General features: G+C 41.9%; 1 protein-coding gene across 2 annotated transcripts in view; it reads right to left on the reverse strand.

The window, feature by feature from the left end:
• The window catches only part of LOC133078660 (zinc finger protein 577-like), a 43,370-nt gene that overhangs the window by 5,431 nt on the left and 20,490 nt on the right, over positions 1-17,449 (reverse strand). Inside the window, exons 1-5 of one of the 2 annotated variants that reach the window (XM_061173798.1) lie at positions 13,069-13,248; positions 11,692-11,781; positions 5,663-6,007; positions 2,645-2,771; positions 1,810-1,905 (exon numbers count right to left, since the gene is read on the reverse strand). In XM_061173798.1, coding sequence (XP_061029781.1) covers positions 1,810-1,905; positions 2,645-2,771; positions 5,663-5,677 — 238 coding nt within the window. In that variant the 5' untranslated portion in view covers positions 5,678-6,007; positions 11,692-11,781; positions 13,069-13,248. Of the gene's footprint in view, positions 1-1,809; positions 1,906-2,644; positions 2,772-5,662; positions 6,008-11,691; positions 11,782-13,068; positions 16,479-17,449 lie in introns of those variants that run through there. The other variant, XM_061173799.1, reaches the window with a different exon arrangement.

The following is a 17,449-nucleotide window of genomic DNA, read 5'->3' on the forward strand; positions in this document are numbered from 1 at the left end:
ATACGATCAGGACTGAGTTAGTGCGGTGTAGATACGAAAACAGATAGGAAGTCAGGAAAGAGGGAGTTCCGAGTGTGCACTTGAACTTCACGGACAGAAAAAGAGAACTCAGAGTGAAAGAAGGCGGCATCTGGATGTAAAAATGCAATATAATCAAATGCGTAGATGCCAGTCTTCGTGTTATTTGACATAATCTGTGGCATTCAGTAAAATAGATCACTTCCTCCTCTTTGGAGTAATTTTGTCACTTGTTTCCAGGACATCTTCTGACCCTGTTTCTACCACAGCCCAATGTTTTTCTTTTTATTTGGCTGGGTTCTTATCTTCTCAACTTCAAAAAATAAACGTGGACCTCTTGTTTTCTCAACCAACTCTCACTCTTCATGTTTTCTCATCAAGTCCCACTGCTTTCATGCCCCCTATCCACAGAGGAATACAACCAGAACCTCAAAAGGAGCTAAAAGAAAAACTGAAATCAACCTATATATATAGGAATTGGAACAAAGCAAGTCTATATCATCATGGCCATCAGGGGAACTGAGAGGGTGGAATTTCCAAAAGGCCTTTTGAAAACAAAATTCAATAGGAACAGCACAGACCTTCAGAAATATAGAGTAGAGTAAATAGGAAAGACTCAAGGCAACTCAAAGGTGACCGGGCACCAGGGAGTAGAGCAGTACGGGAGAACCTAAATAAAATGCACATGGAGGAAAATGATTCACCAGGAGGAAAAAAGATCTCATTCCTGAAGGTGAAGGAAAAAGGATTTCACAGGACGGATATCTTGGGTGCAGGCAAAATATAGAATGAGAGGGCAGATCAGACTATAGAAAGAGAGGTGGGAATACCTGTCAGAGTGCAGAGAGGTTAAATCTTCCGTATATACGAATACACACTCTGATGGTGAAGACATTATCTGGGAGAAAGGAGGGTTCTGGTTTCACATACAGGAAGTAGAACATCATAGGGCAGAGGCCCTGGTGCCTGGCAACACACAGATGATTAGAGTGCAGGTCATATATTAGCAGGAGTCAATGTGGGACTCTCCAGCAGAGAACAGAAAGCTTAGGCCTTAAGAATGAATTAAACTTTTAACAGAAGATTAAAAAAAACAAAAAAACAACAGAATCTGAAAGCTGGGGAAGCAGAGGGTGAACTAGTAGACAGAGGTGCCCTGGGAGACGAGGGGTGTGTGGTTTTCAGATGAATGAAGCTGAGGTGGATCGTCACGGAAGGATATTAATCAGCACTTTCAAAAGGGGAGGGGATACTGCAGAGGTAGGGAGCAGCGTTAAGTGCAAAGCAATGTGAACAGGTAGTGAGACGTATCTCATAGCAGGTAAGGTGAAAAACAGGAAGTGAGGCTCCTGCAGACAAAGAAAAGGAGAAGGCATGAGGGAGCATGTTGGGAGGAATGGAACCAGGTTAAGACCTCAAGGTCCTGGATGAGACAAACTGCAGTCAGATCCAGAAAACTGAAAAAAAGGAACACATCTTCCTTTAGTGGCAGGCAAAGAAGAACAGCCCTAATAAAGAACATGCAGGACTTCCCTGGCGGTTCAGTGGTTGAGACTCCGCGCTTCCACTGCATGAGGCACGGGTTCGAACCCTGGGCGGGGAACTAAGATCCCACATGCTGCGCAGCATGGCCAAATAAAAAAAGAACATGCAGAAAGGTGTTAGGCTTCTGGGCCACCAACTGGTGTAAGGAAAGTTCTCTAGACAGCATTTCAGAAGTATCAATCCTTCACTGACCAACTGGAATTTCCATGTCGTTTCTCCCCATCTTCTTGGTTGTCACTCACTCACCTGGACAGGTTTGACTCTGGCCTGCTCCCTCTACCGTCCATGGGGGTTCTCCTTGTTCCAACTGGAAGAGTGAATCTGGTTTGGGAGTCTGATATCCTGTAAATGGGAAATCACGGAACGCTTGGCACCGAGCATTTGAGCCTGGGGAAACTACGAAAACTGGAGAAAGTTCTACTTCAGGGACCGCACCCTTCGTACTTTGGTAAAGTAAAAACCTTTAACTCCGAAAGGGAAAGAAGGCGCTCTAGAACCTATGATGCTTTAGTCCAAACCATGAAGTATTCCAGGAACCCTACAGATTTCACTGAATGAGAAAGAAAAGGCAACTGACTGTGATGCTGCCTGTTGGGCTGCACCCTGCAGGCCTACAAGGCCGTACTTGCCCAGCTTCAAAACTGAAGAAAGAGCCTGGAGTCAGAGACAGAGACATCCATGGTTTAATGGATGGGGGAGCTTATGTGTCTGAAGCAAGGTCCTGGAGCGACACCCCACCATGTGCGGTAGATGGCGGGCAGGACATGGTGGCAGTCTGTGCTGGGGGTGGGGGGTGGGGGGTGTGTTACCAGTTATAGGGGAAATTGATGTCAGGTTGGCTCACTGGTTACCAGGGAAACCAGCAGAAGGGCAGGTTCCTCACCACCCCTGTGATAGCCTATCAGAGTAGAGATGCTCTGATCTAAAGCTACAGCGATCAGTAGCTGGGGCCTGGAGCAAGGATGCAGGAAGGTCAGTCACGTGAGTAGGGTTCAGGCGAAGCAGGCACTGGTCAAGCAGGGGATGGACAGACAGCAAGAGAACAGCCATCTTGGGTGGCCTGACCATACACTGCCCTTACCTACTGACGCTAGGTTGTAGTAGTTCTCCAACATGACATTCCTGTACAGGTCCTTCTGAGATGGGTCCAGTAACTGCCACTCCTCCCAGGTGAAAGCCACAGCCACGTCCTCGAATGACAAAGATGCCTGTAATAACAAATTCCAGTGCAATCCGAGGTGGAATAATATGGTGTGGAAAAGAGGGACGGGAACACGTTCTGCGCATCTTCCCCGTGATAAATCATGTGCACTGTGACCGTGACTGTTTCACATACCACAGACCACGTGTCTTAGTCCACCTGGGTTGCTATAACAAAATACCACAGACTGGGTAGTTTATAAAAACAAATTTATTGGGACCTCCCTGGTAGTCCAGCGGTTAAGACTCCACGCTCCCAATGCAGGGGGCCCGGGTTTGATCCCTGGTCAGGGAACTAGATCCTGCATGCCTCAACTAAGAGCCTGCATGCCACAACTAAAGATCCCGCATGCTGCAACTACAGCTCCCGCACGCCGCACTGAAGATCCTGCACATGGCAACGAGGATCCCGCGTGCCGCAACTAAGACCCGGCTCAGCCAAATAAATAATAAATAAATATTAAAAGAAAAATTATTTCTCACAGTTATGGAGGCTGGGAAGTTCTAGATCAAGGTGAATGCGTGGCTGCATTCTGGTGAGGGCCTGCTTCCTGGTTTGTAGTGGGCACCTTCTCACTGTGTTCTCACATGGAAGGGCGAGGGATCTCTGTGCATTCTCTCTTATAAGGACACTAATCCCACTCGTGAAGGCCTCACCCTCATGACCTACACACCTCCCAAAGGTGTCACCTCCTAATACCATCATCTTTGGGGGTTTAAGATTTCAACATATGATTTTGGGGGGAACACAAACATTCAAACCACTGCCCCACGGAATTCTACAAATTAGTCCTTCCCAGCCTAAAAAAGTACTAAAATAATATTTGCATAGAAATAAAAAACACTGTGCAGTAAGAATGTCTTTGTTTATAAGTATGAAAAATCTATCAATAATTTAGATATCCATCAGAGGCAGCCAGGGTATACTATACCTCCATGATATGAAATACTATGCAAACATTAAAATCAATGAGGTAGACTTATTTTTCATTTTCATTTTTTAATTTATTTAATTTATTCATTTTTGGCTGTGTTGCGCCTTCATTGCTGCACGCAGGCTTTCTCTAGTTGTGGCGAGTGGGGGCTACTCTTCATTGTGGTGCACGTGCTTCACATTGCAGTTGCTTCTCTTGTTGTGGAGCATGGCCTCTAGGTGTGCAGGCTTCAGCAGTTGTGGCACACGGGCTTAGTCGCTCTGCAGCATGTGGGATCTTCCTGGACCAGGGATCGAACCCGTGTCCCCTGCACTGGCAGGTGGATTCTTAACCACTGTGCCACCAGGGAAGTCCTCAATGAGGTAGTTTTAAATATACTGGTATCAATGACCTTCAATGAAAAAAATCAAGCCCCCAAATAGTATATAGAGTATGATCCCAGACATGTGAAAAATCTTAATAATATATTCAACTATATATGTATAAGGACACATATGTATGCATATAGAAATGCATATATAAAAATATATATAGAAATTAATGTAAATGTAAATATAGATATATTTTACCACACATTAATTATAGAAAGACATTGGTGGGAGAGCCAAACTATTAACATTTGTTAACCTTTGGGTTGGGAGCTTGGCAAGAAAAGGTAAAACGGGATATTCTCTTTTGGTGCAGATACCTCTGTGTGCTTGAATCTCTTGCATGCCAATTTAGCCAAGTATCATTTGAATAATTAAAATACAGAGACCAAACCAAGAATAATTGGCTCTGACTTCATTTTTTGAACCTAGGGTTAAGAAGATATAAAGGGAGAATTTTTGTCAACATCTGTTACACCAAGCTGCTCGCAAAGAATGGAACTGTCAGCTGTCTCCTGCCAAATCAATAACAAAAATCTGGTTGAGAGAATTCTTCTTCATGGAGGACCACTCAAAGGTCAAGCAGCCCATTCATTCTATTGGATAATCCAGGCTTTATTCCTGGGTAAAGTCAGACTATTAGAAGGCTCTGTTGTCAAGGCACACTGCTTTAGAAGAATTTTGTCCAATTGAGTTCTGCTCTGGCATGCCTAGTCCGAGGAACACGATAAGAAAAAGCCAGAGGAAACATCTTAGGCCTTTATTACAAAACTGATAATGAGAATTCTGTCTATCACAAAACGTCTCTGAAGAGCTAGCAAAAGAAATTTCTTAAGATTGAAGAGCGGACTTCCCTGGTGGTGCAGTGATTAAGAATCCGTCTGCCAATGCAGGGGACACGGGTTTGATCCCTGGTCTGGGAAGATCCCACATGCCGCGGAGCAACTAAGCCCGTGCACCACAACTACTGAGCCTGCGCTCTAGAGCCTGTGAGCCACAATTACTCAGCCCGCGTGCCACAACTACTGAAACCCACGCACCTAGAGCCCGTGCTCTGCAACAAGAGAAGCCACCACAATGAGAAGCCTGCGCACCACAACGAAGAGTAGACCCCCGCTCGCCGCAACTAGAGAAAGCCTGTGCGTAGCAACGAAGACCCAACACAGCCAAAAATAAATAAATAAATTTATTTATTTATTTAAAAAAAAAAAAAGATTGAAGAGCAGTGAAATGTGTACTTCCCCTGAAGAACTGGTGTGCCTTCTTCTCACAGACAATGCAGATCATGCAACGTTTCACATTTCTCCTGTTATAACAGCTGCCAAGAAAAGCATACTCAAGTTCGAAACTAAGGCAACCCAAGGGTCTTACACAGTCACCTACCTTAGGCTCCAACCTTAAGAACTTTGTACGAACCCTAGGGCTCTCATATCTTGCTTCTGAACTTGCCTTGATTTTAAGATTACAGGCTAAATTTATTTTCCAACAGATCCTGATTTTTATCAACATATACTGTTCTCATTTCACCAGACTTTTTTAGAAGCATCCACAAGTCCACCGGGAAACAAAGGATAAAATCGATAAAACAAACCTCACCTGGACCTTGATCATCTTCTCCAGTTAAGAAAGGGCGTGTCAGGAATTCCCTGGCAGTCCAGTGGTTAGGACTCTTGCGCTTTCACTGCCGAGGGTGTGAGTTCAATCCCTGGTCGGGGAACTAAGATCCCACAAGCCGAGGGGCTCGGCCAAAAAAAAAAAAAAAGGGCATGTAACTCTAAGGTGTGTTCTGGTGTTCTGTCTTCTACCTCTGTGGGCCTGCCTGGAAGTTGTGGTCAGAGATCTCAGGTCAGGCTGCTGCCAGAAATGATGATCTCCCAAGCCTGGAACCTTCTTCTTCTTCTATTACTGAAATGTTCCTTCTTCTTCTTCTATTACCAGAACCTGTGAATTCAAGAGCAAATTCAATGATTGAGCCTGGGACCACAGCTCTCCCTTGCTATGTGGACTTACACTAAGAGAAGGCCCCAATATTTCACGTCTCCTTAACCCTCTGAAAGCGTTTACATCATGGGGCTGTGCCCCACAGGAAGATATGGAATGGGCGACAGGAATGCCTTTTATTTTGGTAAAGTTGGAAGAGAGTGAATGTGGAAGAGGAGGTGGGAAACAAAAACCAGCTCATGGTCTTGTCACATAGATCCATTTCAGGAAAGATAAAGTACAAAAATGGTGGCTCTATAAACAACAAGGTCCTACTGTATAGCACAGGGAACTATATTCAATATCCTATGATAAACCATACTGGAAAGGAATACAAAAACACCAGAATGTATATACATGTATGGCTGGATCACTTGGCTGTACAGCTGAAATTAACACAATATGGTAAAACAACTATACTTCAATTAAAAAAATTAAAAAAAAAAAGGTGGCTCTGGAAACTGACTTAAAACCACCTGAGCCCACATACATCTAAATTTTCTGTTTACTGTACTGAGGCAATTATCCCAGTTTAAAGATCAAGGTACTTCACAGATCACAAGCCGTATCTTATGTAATCCTCAACACTGTTCTGTAAGGTCTCCATTTATTATCTCCAATTTTAAACACCAGGAAGTTGAAGCTTGGTCAGGTGCAGCGTGTTGCCCCAGGTTAACACCCTTCCTCAGGAGCAATGTGGGAATCTGCATTCATATCTGCCTCTCTCCCTTATGACACTTCCCTCTTCCAACAGCCTCACAATACAAACTTGTTCTCTTTCTCAGGCACTTTAGGAACTAAACTTCCCTGGTGTATCATATTGTGAGGGGGTCATACAGTCACAGTTGCAAAAACAGGGCCTTTGGAATCAGCTCTTGTCATATTCCCTGTGCACATCCAGACAGCTCCCTCCACACAAGGAATGCAAAGGCAGCCCCATAACATAACTTATGTATAACATAACTTATGTAAACTTGTAAAACACACAAAAATATTATATATTGTTTGTAGATACACACACACGCACACACTTAAAAGTCCAAAAATAATCATAATGTAAAATTCCAAGTTAGTGGTTACATCTAGGGAGGAAGAGGAAGGAATGGAGTTGGGACTTGGAGTTGACGTTTTAGTTGTATACGTAACGCTTTATCTCTTTCCAAAATTAAAGAAGAAAAAAGGAAAAAGATTTAAAGCAAAACAAAAACAAAGCGAACATTAAACACTTTATATGCCCAACTGAGAGCCAGTGACACTTTGTAAGCATTCCTACGAAGCATGGAAGGGGTGCAAGAATCACTGTTCTCATTCATCACTGGTCCGACCATGCTTCCAAATGCAATTAGAAAAAAGAATCAAATAGCAATTGTTAATAGTAGAAAAGAAGAGTTAAATAACTTTCTGCACAATATTACTATAGACCCAGAAAACCCAAGTAATTGAAATGGACAATAATAAAAAATAAGAGTTTAGTTAGTGCTCGAAACTGACATGAAAATGACATGAAAAATAACACTCCTTTAGATAAATACTGTAAGTATTATATGATAGAATATTACTGGGGGATATTCTCACATTATGTACTGAACATTTTCAAAATAAAATCGCTTCTGATCCAACATTCTGTTTTGGGGAATTTATGCAAAGAAAAGAGTGGCAAAGTGAGCAAACACATACGTAAGGTTCACAAAACATATGTAAGGTCCACTGAGAGACGATTAATTGAATGAATAGTTATAATCCATCTAATGGAAAACTTTGTAATAATTTAAAATTTTAACATACTTCCTGAAATTAAAAATGTCCATAATATACAGCTCAGTGAACAAAGCACATTTCTACTCATTACATATCATATGATTCTGTATTTCACAAAAGGAAATATAACAATGTTAAAATTATTATGGTAGGGGCTTCCCTGGTGGCTCAGTGGTTAAGAATCCGCCTGCCAATGCAGGGGACATGGGTTTGATCCCTGGTCCGGGAAGATCCCACATGCCACGGAGCAACTAAGCCCGTGTGCCACAACTACTGAGCCTGCGCTCTAGAGCCCGCATGCCACGACTACTGAGCCCACGCGCCACAACTTCTGAAGCCCGCATGCCTAGAGCCCGTGCTCTGCAACAAGAGAAGCCACCAAATGAGAAGCCTGCGCACCACAATAAGAGTAGCTCCCATTCACCGCAACTAGAGAAAGCCCGGGTGCAGCAAAAAAGACCCAACGCAGTCAAAAATAAATAAATAAAATAAATAAATTTTAAAAAATTATTATGGTTGGTCCAATAGATTAGGATGTGAATTTTACATCTTTTTCAATGAGCACAAAATATTTTAAATTAAAATTAAAAATTTAAATTTTAAAATTTTAAACTAAAAAAATCCCCACTTGAAATAAAAGTAAAGATGTTGCCAAGTCATTATAAGTCAATAACCATATATGCTTTGGAAGGAATGGAGGGAGGGCAGAAGGGAACAAGTCATTTGTCCCATAGGATATACTACCTTCTGGATTTGGCTGATTGCTTCCTTATCCTTCCTCACCTCCCCTACTCTCAATTTTTCCTATAAACTGGGTAGTTAAATTAGAGGTTTGATTACTTCTATATTTAACATTTTAGGCAAGAATCCTTCATTAATGATGCTGTATGCTTCTTAGCGCAACATATTAAGAGACATGAGGACAAAAGAAAAAATGGAAGAGGGACTGTTATAGAATAAAAGGGATCTAATGGATAAACAACAAGGTCCTACTGTATAGCACAGGGAACTGTATTCAATATCCTGTAATAAAACATAATGGAAAGGAATATGAAAAAGAATATATATACGTATAACTGAATCACTTTGCTAGACAGCAGAAATTAACACAACTTTGTAAATCAACTATACTTCAATAAAGTATGTTTAAAATAAAATAAAATAAAATAAAATAAAAGGGACCTAAGAGATATAAGAAGCAAATGCAACGCACATACATTACTTGGATCATGATGCAGACAATCCAATGTTAAATGACAACTTTGAGATGATCAGAAAAACACTGAATATGGACTGGGTATTGGATGAAATAAAAGAATTGTTATTAACTTTGATACATTTGAAAACAACCTGCTGGTTATAAATTTTTTAAGTGACCTTACCAGTTAGAGATGCATACTGGAAGATTTACAAGTTTAAGGACATGAAACCTTGGATTTGCTATGAAACCCTCCAGAGGAAGAACAAAAGTGGTGGCAGCACAGATGAGCATGATTGGCCACGCTGAAGCCGAGTGATGGGTACATATTATACTATTCTCTCTACTGTGAGTTTCCATGAAAAAAAGAAGAAAAAAGTCATTAGGGCTTTATGAGTTCTACCTAATCTGTACAGTACAGATGATGCCGATATTACGTAAACTCTCACACATCACAGAAAACGATGAAAAGTTTCTCAACTAATTGTATGAAGCAGGCATTTCAAAATACTAATTGATAGATTAGAAGAAAGAGAACTATAGAGATAGATGTTTATTCATTGATTTTCATCCTTCCTTCTTTTCTAACATATGTATTTGAGGCTATAAATTCCCTCCACTGGCTCCTTTAGTTGAATTCAACAAGAACTGACATGTAGGATTATTATTAAAATGTAATTCACTCAACTATATCTCAATTTTAAAAATGCAATTTAGACATTTCCACTGTAATTTTTTTTTTATTCATGGATGATTTAGATGGGTTATGGCATACTTGCCAAACAAATGGGGAAATTCTAGGTGTTGTTTTGGTATTGCTTTAGAGCTTAATTCCACTGCAGTTAAAGAAAATATTCTGTATGATTTCAATCCTTTGAAATTTGTTTAGACTTGCTTTATGGCCCACCATACAGTAACGTTTTAGAAATGTTCTATGTGCGTTTGAGAAAAATTGTTGAGTGAAGAGTTGTATATTGGTCAATTTTTTAATCATGTTATTCTAATCTTTTAGGGGTCAGCACTGGTGGGCTGGTGACCTGTTTTTGTAAATAATGTTTTCTTAGAACACAGGCACACCCATTTTTTAATGTATTTTCAAAGGCTCCTTTCATGTTACGGTGGCGGAGTCGCATAGGTACAGACAGAGACCATTGGGCTTGTAGAGCTTAAAATATTTACTACCTACCCCCTTACAGAAAAAGTTTGCTGGCCCCTGTTAATCTATAGCCTTCTGGCTTTTTGTCTCCTTGGTCTCTGTTACTGAGGCAGGTATATTAACAAGTACCTGTTACAACTGAGCATTTGTCATTTCTCCTTGTATCTAGCATACTTTATACTTCAGGAATTCTACTAAGTATATATCCAACAGCACCAAAATGCATGTACAAAAATGTTCACATAAGCGTTATTCATAATAGCCACAAGCCAGTAACAAGCCAAATGTCTATTAATAGCAGAATGGATAAATAAACTGGGGTATAGTCATACAACGGAATACTACATAGCAATGGAAAGAAACAATCTACTGCTATATGCAATAACTTAGATGAATTTCACAACAAAATATTGAACAAAGGAAGCCAGACACAAAAGAACATGTACTGTATGATTCCACTTATATAAAGTTAACAATCAGGCAAATTTAATATGATGTTTTTAGGATAATAATTGCCTCTGGAGAGGAGGGAGGAGATTAGGATGAGGTGGGGGCTTCTAGGGTGCTGTAATATTCTATTCTTTAATTTTTAGTGTTATACTTGAAAAAAACTTTTAAAGAAAAGTACAGATCAGTTTCACCCATAAATTTTCACAAAAACTTTTTAAAATTTCAAGCAAAAGATGGAACAGTATAATTAAACGTCTTCTACAAAAAAAACCCCAACAAAGAACAGTATAATCAAACTCCACGCATCCATCATGTGACTTCAATAATTATCAACTCAAATCTAATTCTATTTTATCTACACCACCACTCACTTCCCCACCGCCACTCGATTATTATTTTCCCCCCCACAGATTATTTTTGAAGCAAATCCAAAATATCTTTTTATTTCTAGATGCAAAAATATTAAATAAAATATTAACAAATAGAATCCAGCCCCATGTTAAAAGAACAAATCATTATGAACAAGTATGGATTCTTCTAGGAATATAAGATATTGGGAAATCTAGCAACATAAATCAAAGGAAATTTTAAAGAAAAAGAAATTATGAATGAAAATAAAATTAAAAAGCCTTTGAGGGGAATCTAATATACAGCATAGTGATTACAGTTAATAATACTGTATTACATACTTGAAAGTTGTTTAAAAAAGTAGATCTTCAATGTTTTCACCACAAAAAAGAAATGCTAATTATGTGACATGATGCAGATGTTAGCTAACTTACGGTGGTTTGTTTTGCAATATATAAGTGTACCAAATCAACACGTTGTACACCTTTAAACTTACAGAATGTTTTATGTCAATTACATCTCAATAAAGCTGGGGGTGGGGCAGCCTTGGAGAAAGAATAATAACTTGATAAAGTGCAGGTATCATTTATTCAGACTATACAATGTGCCAGGCACTACACTTTGTACTTAAAGAACTTTTGCTCATTTAATCTTTCTAACAGCTGTGAAGTGGGAACCATGACAGCCTTCTTCACAACTAATGAAGCTTCACAACTTCTTCAGTGATTAACCTACCCAGGTCAGAGGCAGAAGCAGGTTCTTCTTACTTCAGTCCCATCACTTGCTATCTGGCCAACATTATTTGCAGATGACAAAAATGCTCAGCTAGAAAAGATGAAGTAATCAATTTGAAGCTATCAGTAATAACATGAGTGGAATGAGGTGGCAAAATCAGCATATCTTTTTAATTTTTGCTCTTGTGCATTACATAAAAGAAACAAAAAAGAGGGAGCGGGGTCATATGGGGAAAAAATGACACCATTTACAGTTACAACAAAAGCGTAAACGATTTACAAATAAACGTAATAAAACATGTCCAAGACACATACAAAAAAAAATCACAGCTGGTCAAAGAAACAAAAAAAAAACTTGAGTTAGAGGAAATCCATCACATGTTCCTGAAAGTGTAGTACCTAGATCTACATCAGTTCTACCTCAATCAAAACACCCACTTGATGGAACATGACTGGAACAGTTTTTTTAAAAAGAAAAGAGGGGCTTCCCTGGTGGCGCGGTGGTTGAGAATCTGCCTGCCAATGCAGGGGACACGGGTTCGAGCCCTGGTCTGGGAAGATCCCACATGCCGCGGAGCAACTAGGCCCGTGAGCCACAATTACTGAGCCTGCGCGTCTGGAGCCTGTGCTCCGCAACAAGAGAGGCCGCGATAATGAGAGGCCCGCACACCGCGATGAGGAGTGGCCCCCACTTGCCGCAACTAGAGAAAGCCTTAGCACAGAAACGAAGACCCAACACAGCCATAAATAAATAAATAAATAAATAAAAATTAAAAAGAAAAGAAAGAAGAAAACTTCCAAAGAGTTTGTAATATGGAAATGGTTATGACAGGAGGTTAGATAAAATTATATAAAATCATATCAATACCTACACACCTGATCCCAGCGCTAAAAATGAGATATACTAAATTTAAACAAGAGTTGTTTTCTGGAGGCGTATTTAGGAGGATGAGGATGTCATTACTTGGGTCGGGATGAACCTGAAAATCTATTTTCAATAGGAATATACAGTAAACATGGACGCAAGAGGACCAGAAACCCCATTTCTAAATTAAATATGCGATAAGCTCCCCAAACGCTGTCCCCAACGCGGATACGACTCCCAATTCCCCCAACCTCAGCTACCCCAAACGCTACTCTCCAAAAAGCCTCCCAAGTTCTCGTCCCAACACGGAACCCCGTGACCTCCCTTTCCATGGGGAACTCTCAACACGGATTCCCCGACTGATCCGCTAACACACAACACCCCAGCGAGGATCACCACTCGCTTCCCCCCACCCCCACCAACACCGACCTCTACGTCGTTTGGAACAAAAACAACAAAACACCCCAACGCGCTCTCCCTGGCCCCGAGACACGCCCAGAACCGGACACTGACCTGATGGATGAACTCCGTCTTCACCGTTGGAGGCAAATCACGATACCGCTGTTCTAAACACTTTGCCTCAATGTCAGTAGCCCGGCGGTCAACCCCCGCGGCGGACACGACCCTCAGAAGCTGAAAGGATGGTGGCCGACGAGGTCCAAAAGCCGCGGTTCCAGAGATTCGGAATCTGGCTCCTCGCGGTCCTTCTATGACGCAATATTTCCGCGCCGGGTTCGAGGCTCTATACCGGGAGCCGCCGTTTTTCCACGTACGGCCGAACTACGGGGGAGGTTTTCCTTTTCCTGCCTTCCGCGGGAAGGTCAAAAACGGTGAGAAGCTGTTGAAAACGACCTATTTCACCCCCTTTCCAGGTCACTTGACCCGTTGGGCCCCGACTTTGTAACATTCGCCAGGGGCGCTGCACAAAAGCTTAGCTTCTCAGAAAGTCAAGCCTGCCCGGATCTCTCTGCAGGAAGCGCAGAGATGGTCGCGGACATGAAGGCACTTTGATTTAAAGGATAAAGAGAAGCTAAGAAGCGCAACCATCTCAAAGAAATTCGGGGGGCGGGGGGGACCCGAGCCAAGCCTAGCAACAATTGAAGGAGAACCGGCTAGTGGAATGCTGGCTGGAGGGGGTGTTGGAGGAAGCTGCATTTGAGGCCATTGTAGGGTTTAGAGAACCGCTGAGGAGGGCATTGATCTGAGAGTGGGCAAAACGCAGGATTATACAGCTCTTGTTCTGACTGGTGTGGAGGGAAATGGGGAACACGGTCCATCAGGGGCCGGCAAAAGGGGCTGCAAAAGTTCTGAGAAAGGGACTTCCCTGGTGGCGCAGTGGTTAAGAATCCACCTGCCAATGCAGGGGACACCGGTTCCAGCCCTGGTCCAGGAAGAACCCACATGCCGCAGAGCAACTAAGCCCTTGCGCCACAACTACTGAGCCTGCGCCCGGGAGCCACAACTGCTGAGCCCGTGTGCCACAACTACTGAAGTGCGTGCACCTAGAGCCCGTGCTCTGCAGCAAGAGAAGCCCCCTCAATTAGAGAAAGCCTGCGCGCAGCAACAAAGACCCAATGCAGCCAAAAATAAAATTAAATAAATAAATTTATTAAAAAAAAAAAAAAAGCTCTGAGAAAGGGAAATGATTCTGTTAAGTATTGCGGCCCAACTGATTAAGCCCCACTCCCTATAATTGTACAACCTGGCTCAGAGAACCTTCGAAGTAAAGGGGTTAATCATTCATTTATTGACCCAGCAGATGTTTATAAAATGCGTACTCTGTGGCAAACACAGGTCTGGGTGCTGGAAATATGAAAAGTATAAACGCAGACAAAAATAACTTTTTTTTTCGTGGAGCTGTACATTGTACTGTTATAGACCAGGGTTCTTGGACTCTTTAATCAATAGAAATTGGTAACAGGCCAGATAAGAAACTCGGGCAAGGCTTTATTGTGACTGGTGCTGCAGCAGGAGGGAGAGAAAACAAGTAACAGGTTCCCTTTCTTGCTGGGGGTAGGGGGGTCGGGAGCTGGTCCCTTAAATGGGGTGAGGGTAGGGCGCAGGTCCAGGGGTGGGGCAGGAGGGTGGCTTAGGTAGTCTGCCCACCCCCTCTAGGACTGTGTGCAGGGATTAAGCACAGGACCCTGCTTTTGCTCTCAGTACCTCAGAAGTGGCAGTTGGGTTTTGGTCTTCTTGTATCTTGTTCATCATTGGCCCCAACTGTGCATGCACAGCAGTTATTTTTAGTCCCTTCTATTATAGTTTCATTGTATTCTGTTGCTGGAGGACTTTTGTCCAGGTGCAAGCACTGCAGCAAAGTGTCCTAGATCCCAGCCTGTCTCACTACTAGTGTGCAGAATGGAAAAGTAAAGTTACTTGGTTTTATTTCCTCATTATAGCGAGTGTTATGATTCCCACCTACAGCTGTGACCTAAAATGCCTGGAGGATAGAGCACTGAACAAAAGACTTTAGTCTGAAGCCTTATGATCTAATGGAATTTGTTTCTCTAGGTTTTGGATTTGCGTGGGACCTGTCACCCCTTTTTTCCTTACGATTTGTCTCTCTTAGAATGGGAATATCTATCCCACCTCTGTCCCACCATTGTATTTTGGAAGCACATAACTTACCTGTTTTCAGGGTCCAAAGCTGGAGAGGAGTTTTGCCTCAGGGTGAATTGTACCTCAAGTCTTACCCATATCTGACTTAGATGAGACTTTGGATATAGACTTTATTTTTTTTTTAACGTTGTATTTTATTTTATTTTATTTTGGCTGCACTGGGTTTTCGTTGCTGTGTGGGCTTTCTCTAGTTGCGGCGAGCGGGGGCTACTCTTCGTTGCAGTGCGTGGGCTTCTCATTGCTGTGGCTTCTCTTGTTGCGGAGCATGGGCTGTAGGCGCACGGCTTCAGTAGTTGCGCTGATGGGCTTAGTTGCTCCACGGCATGTGGGATCTTCCCGTCCCAGGGATCGAACCCATGTCCCCTGCACTGGCAGGCGGATTTCAACCACTGTGCCACCAGAGAAGGCCTGGATATAGATTTTAGAGTTAATGTTGGAATGAGTTAAGACTTTTGGGGCTGCTGGGATGGAATGTATGTATTTTGCATGCAAGAGGGACATGAAATGGAGGAGACAGGGCCAGTGGAGGAATATTATGGACTGAATGTTTGTGTCTCCTCAGATTCACATGTTGAAGCCCTAAGACCTAGTGTGGCTCTATTCGGAGATGGGGCTCCTAAGGTAAGAAATTAAGGTTAAATGAGGTTGTAAGGGTGGGGCTCCAGGAAGTTTAGTGTCCTTATTTATAAGAAAAGAAACCAGAAAGCAGTGTCTCACCAGAAACTATATCTGCTGGAACCTAGATCTTGGACTTCTAGCCTCTGGAACTATGAGAAAATTAATTTCTGTTGTTTAAGCCACCTACTCTGGTATTTTGTTATGGCAACGAGAGCAGTCTAATACAGTGGTGAATTACATTGTTTATAAAATTAGACAACTTTTAACCGACTTTGCATTCTTTGGATACACCCAGTGTAGTCATGAAGTATTTATCTTTTTAAAATCTTGCTCAATGTGTTCAGTAGAAACCTGGGAAACATTTGTGGGGTCATGGTGGAAGGAATATGATTTTGGATCAAGCAAATTTAATATGGGCTTACTATGAATTGATTCTGGCTTTAATGTGTGAGCTCAGTGAGAATGGCTCTAACAGTTTGCTTGGTTGGTTGACTGAGACTTGACTCAAAGGTGAACTACATTAAAGTTTAAATGCCAGAAATTCCTTGTTCCATATTCTGTAAAGTATCCAAAAGTACATGGAGTTAGGAATGCTAATGTAGATTTATCATGTAAAACCAGCTTACCCATCCCCTAAATACATATCCCAGGAGCATCCAGAAGACAGTCTCTTCAATGAAGCTAATCTGGCAACAGAAAATGGAAGTATACTATTATAAGATTCTGTTACTATACACGAAGAGGTATATATAATAATACTTACACTGACAAGTTAATGATACATGCTGTAAACTAAAGGAACCACTTAAATAACAAAATTATGGGGAATTCCCTGGTGGTCTAGTGGTTAGGACTCCGTGCTTCCACTGCTGGGGGCCCAGGGTTCAATCTCTGGTCGGGGAACTAAGATCCCACAAGCCACGCATGGCGCAGCCAAAAATTAATAAATAAATAAATGCTAATAAGCCAATAAAGAAGATAAATAATCATAAAACATACTCAGTTACTCCAAAAGATTGTAGGAAAAGGGGAGCAAAGAATAGATGGGGGCTTCCCTGGTAGCGCAGTGGTTAAGAATCCGCCTGCCAATGCAGGGGACACGGGTTCGAGCCCTGGCCCGGGAAGATCCCACATGCCGCGGAGCAACTAAGCCTGTGCGCCACAGCTACTGAGCCTGCGTGCCACAACTACTGAGGCCCGTGTGCCTGGAGCCTGTGTTCTGCAACAGGAGAGGCCACCGCAATGAGAAGCCAGTGCACTGCAACAAAGAGTAGCCCCCGCTTGCTGCAACTAGAGAAAGCCTGCGCACAGCAACAAAGACCCAGCACAAGCCAAAAATACAAATTAAAAAAAAAAAAAAAGAATAGATGGGATGAATAGCAAATTGCACATTTTTAATCTCAACCTAACTACATTCTCACATTAAATAAAAAGACATATTGTCAACTCAATAAAAAAGCAAGGCCTAACTATATGTTGCCTTCTAGAAAACCACTTTAAATATTAAGTGACAAATAGGTTAAAAGTAAACCATGTTAAATAGAGATGTGAAAGATATAAAAAGAAAGTCCCAAGTCAAATTTCTAGAGATTAAAAACTACAATTTGAAAGAAAACATACACTGATGTAATTAATGGCAATTAGACATTGCATAAGA

Source organism: Eubalaena glacialis, chromosome 18 (assembly GCF_028564815.1).
Source record: "Eubalaena glacialis isolate mEubGla1 chromosome 18, mEubGla1.1.hap2.+ XY, whole genome shotgun sequence".
NCBI lineage: Eukaryota > Metazoa > Chordata > Mammalia > Artiodactyla > Balaenidae > Eubalaena > Eubalaena glacialis.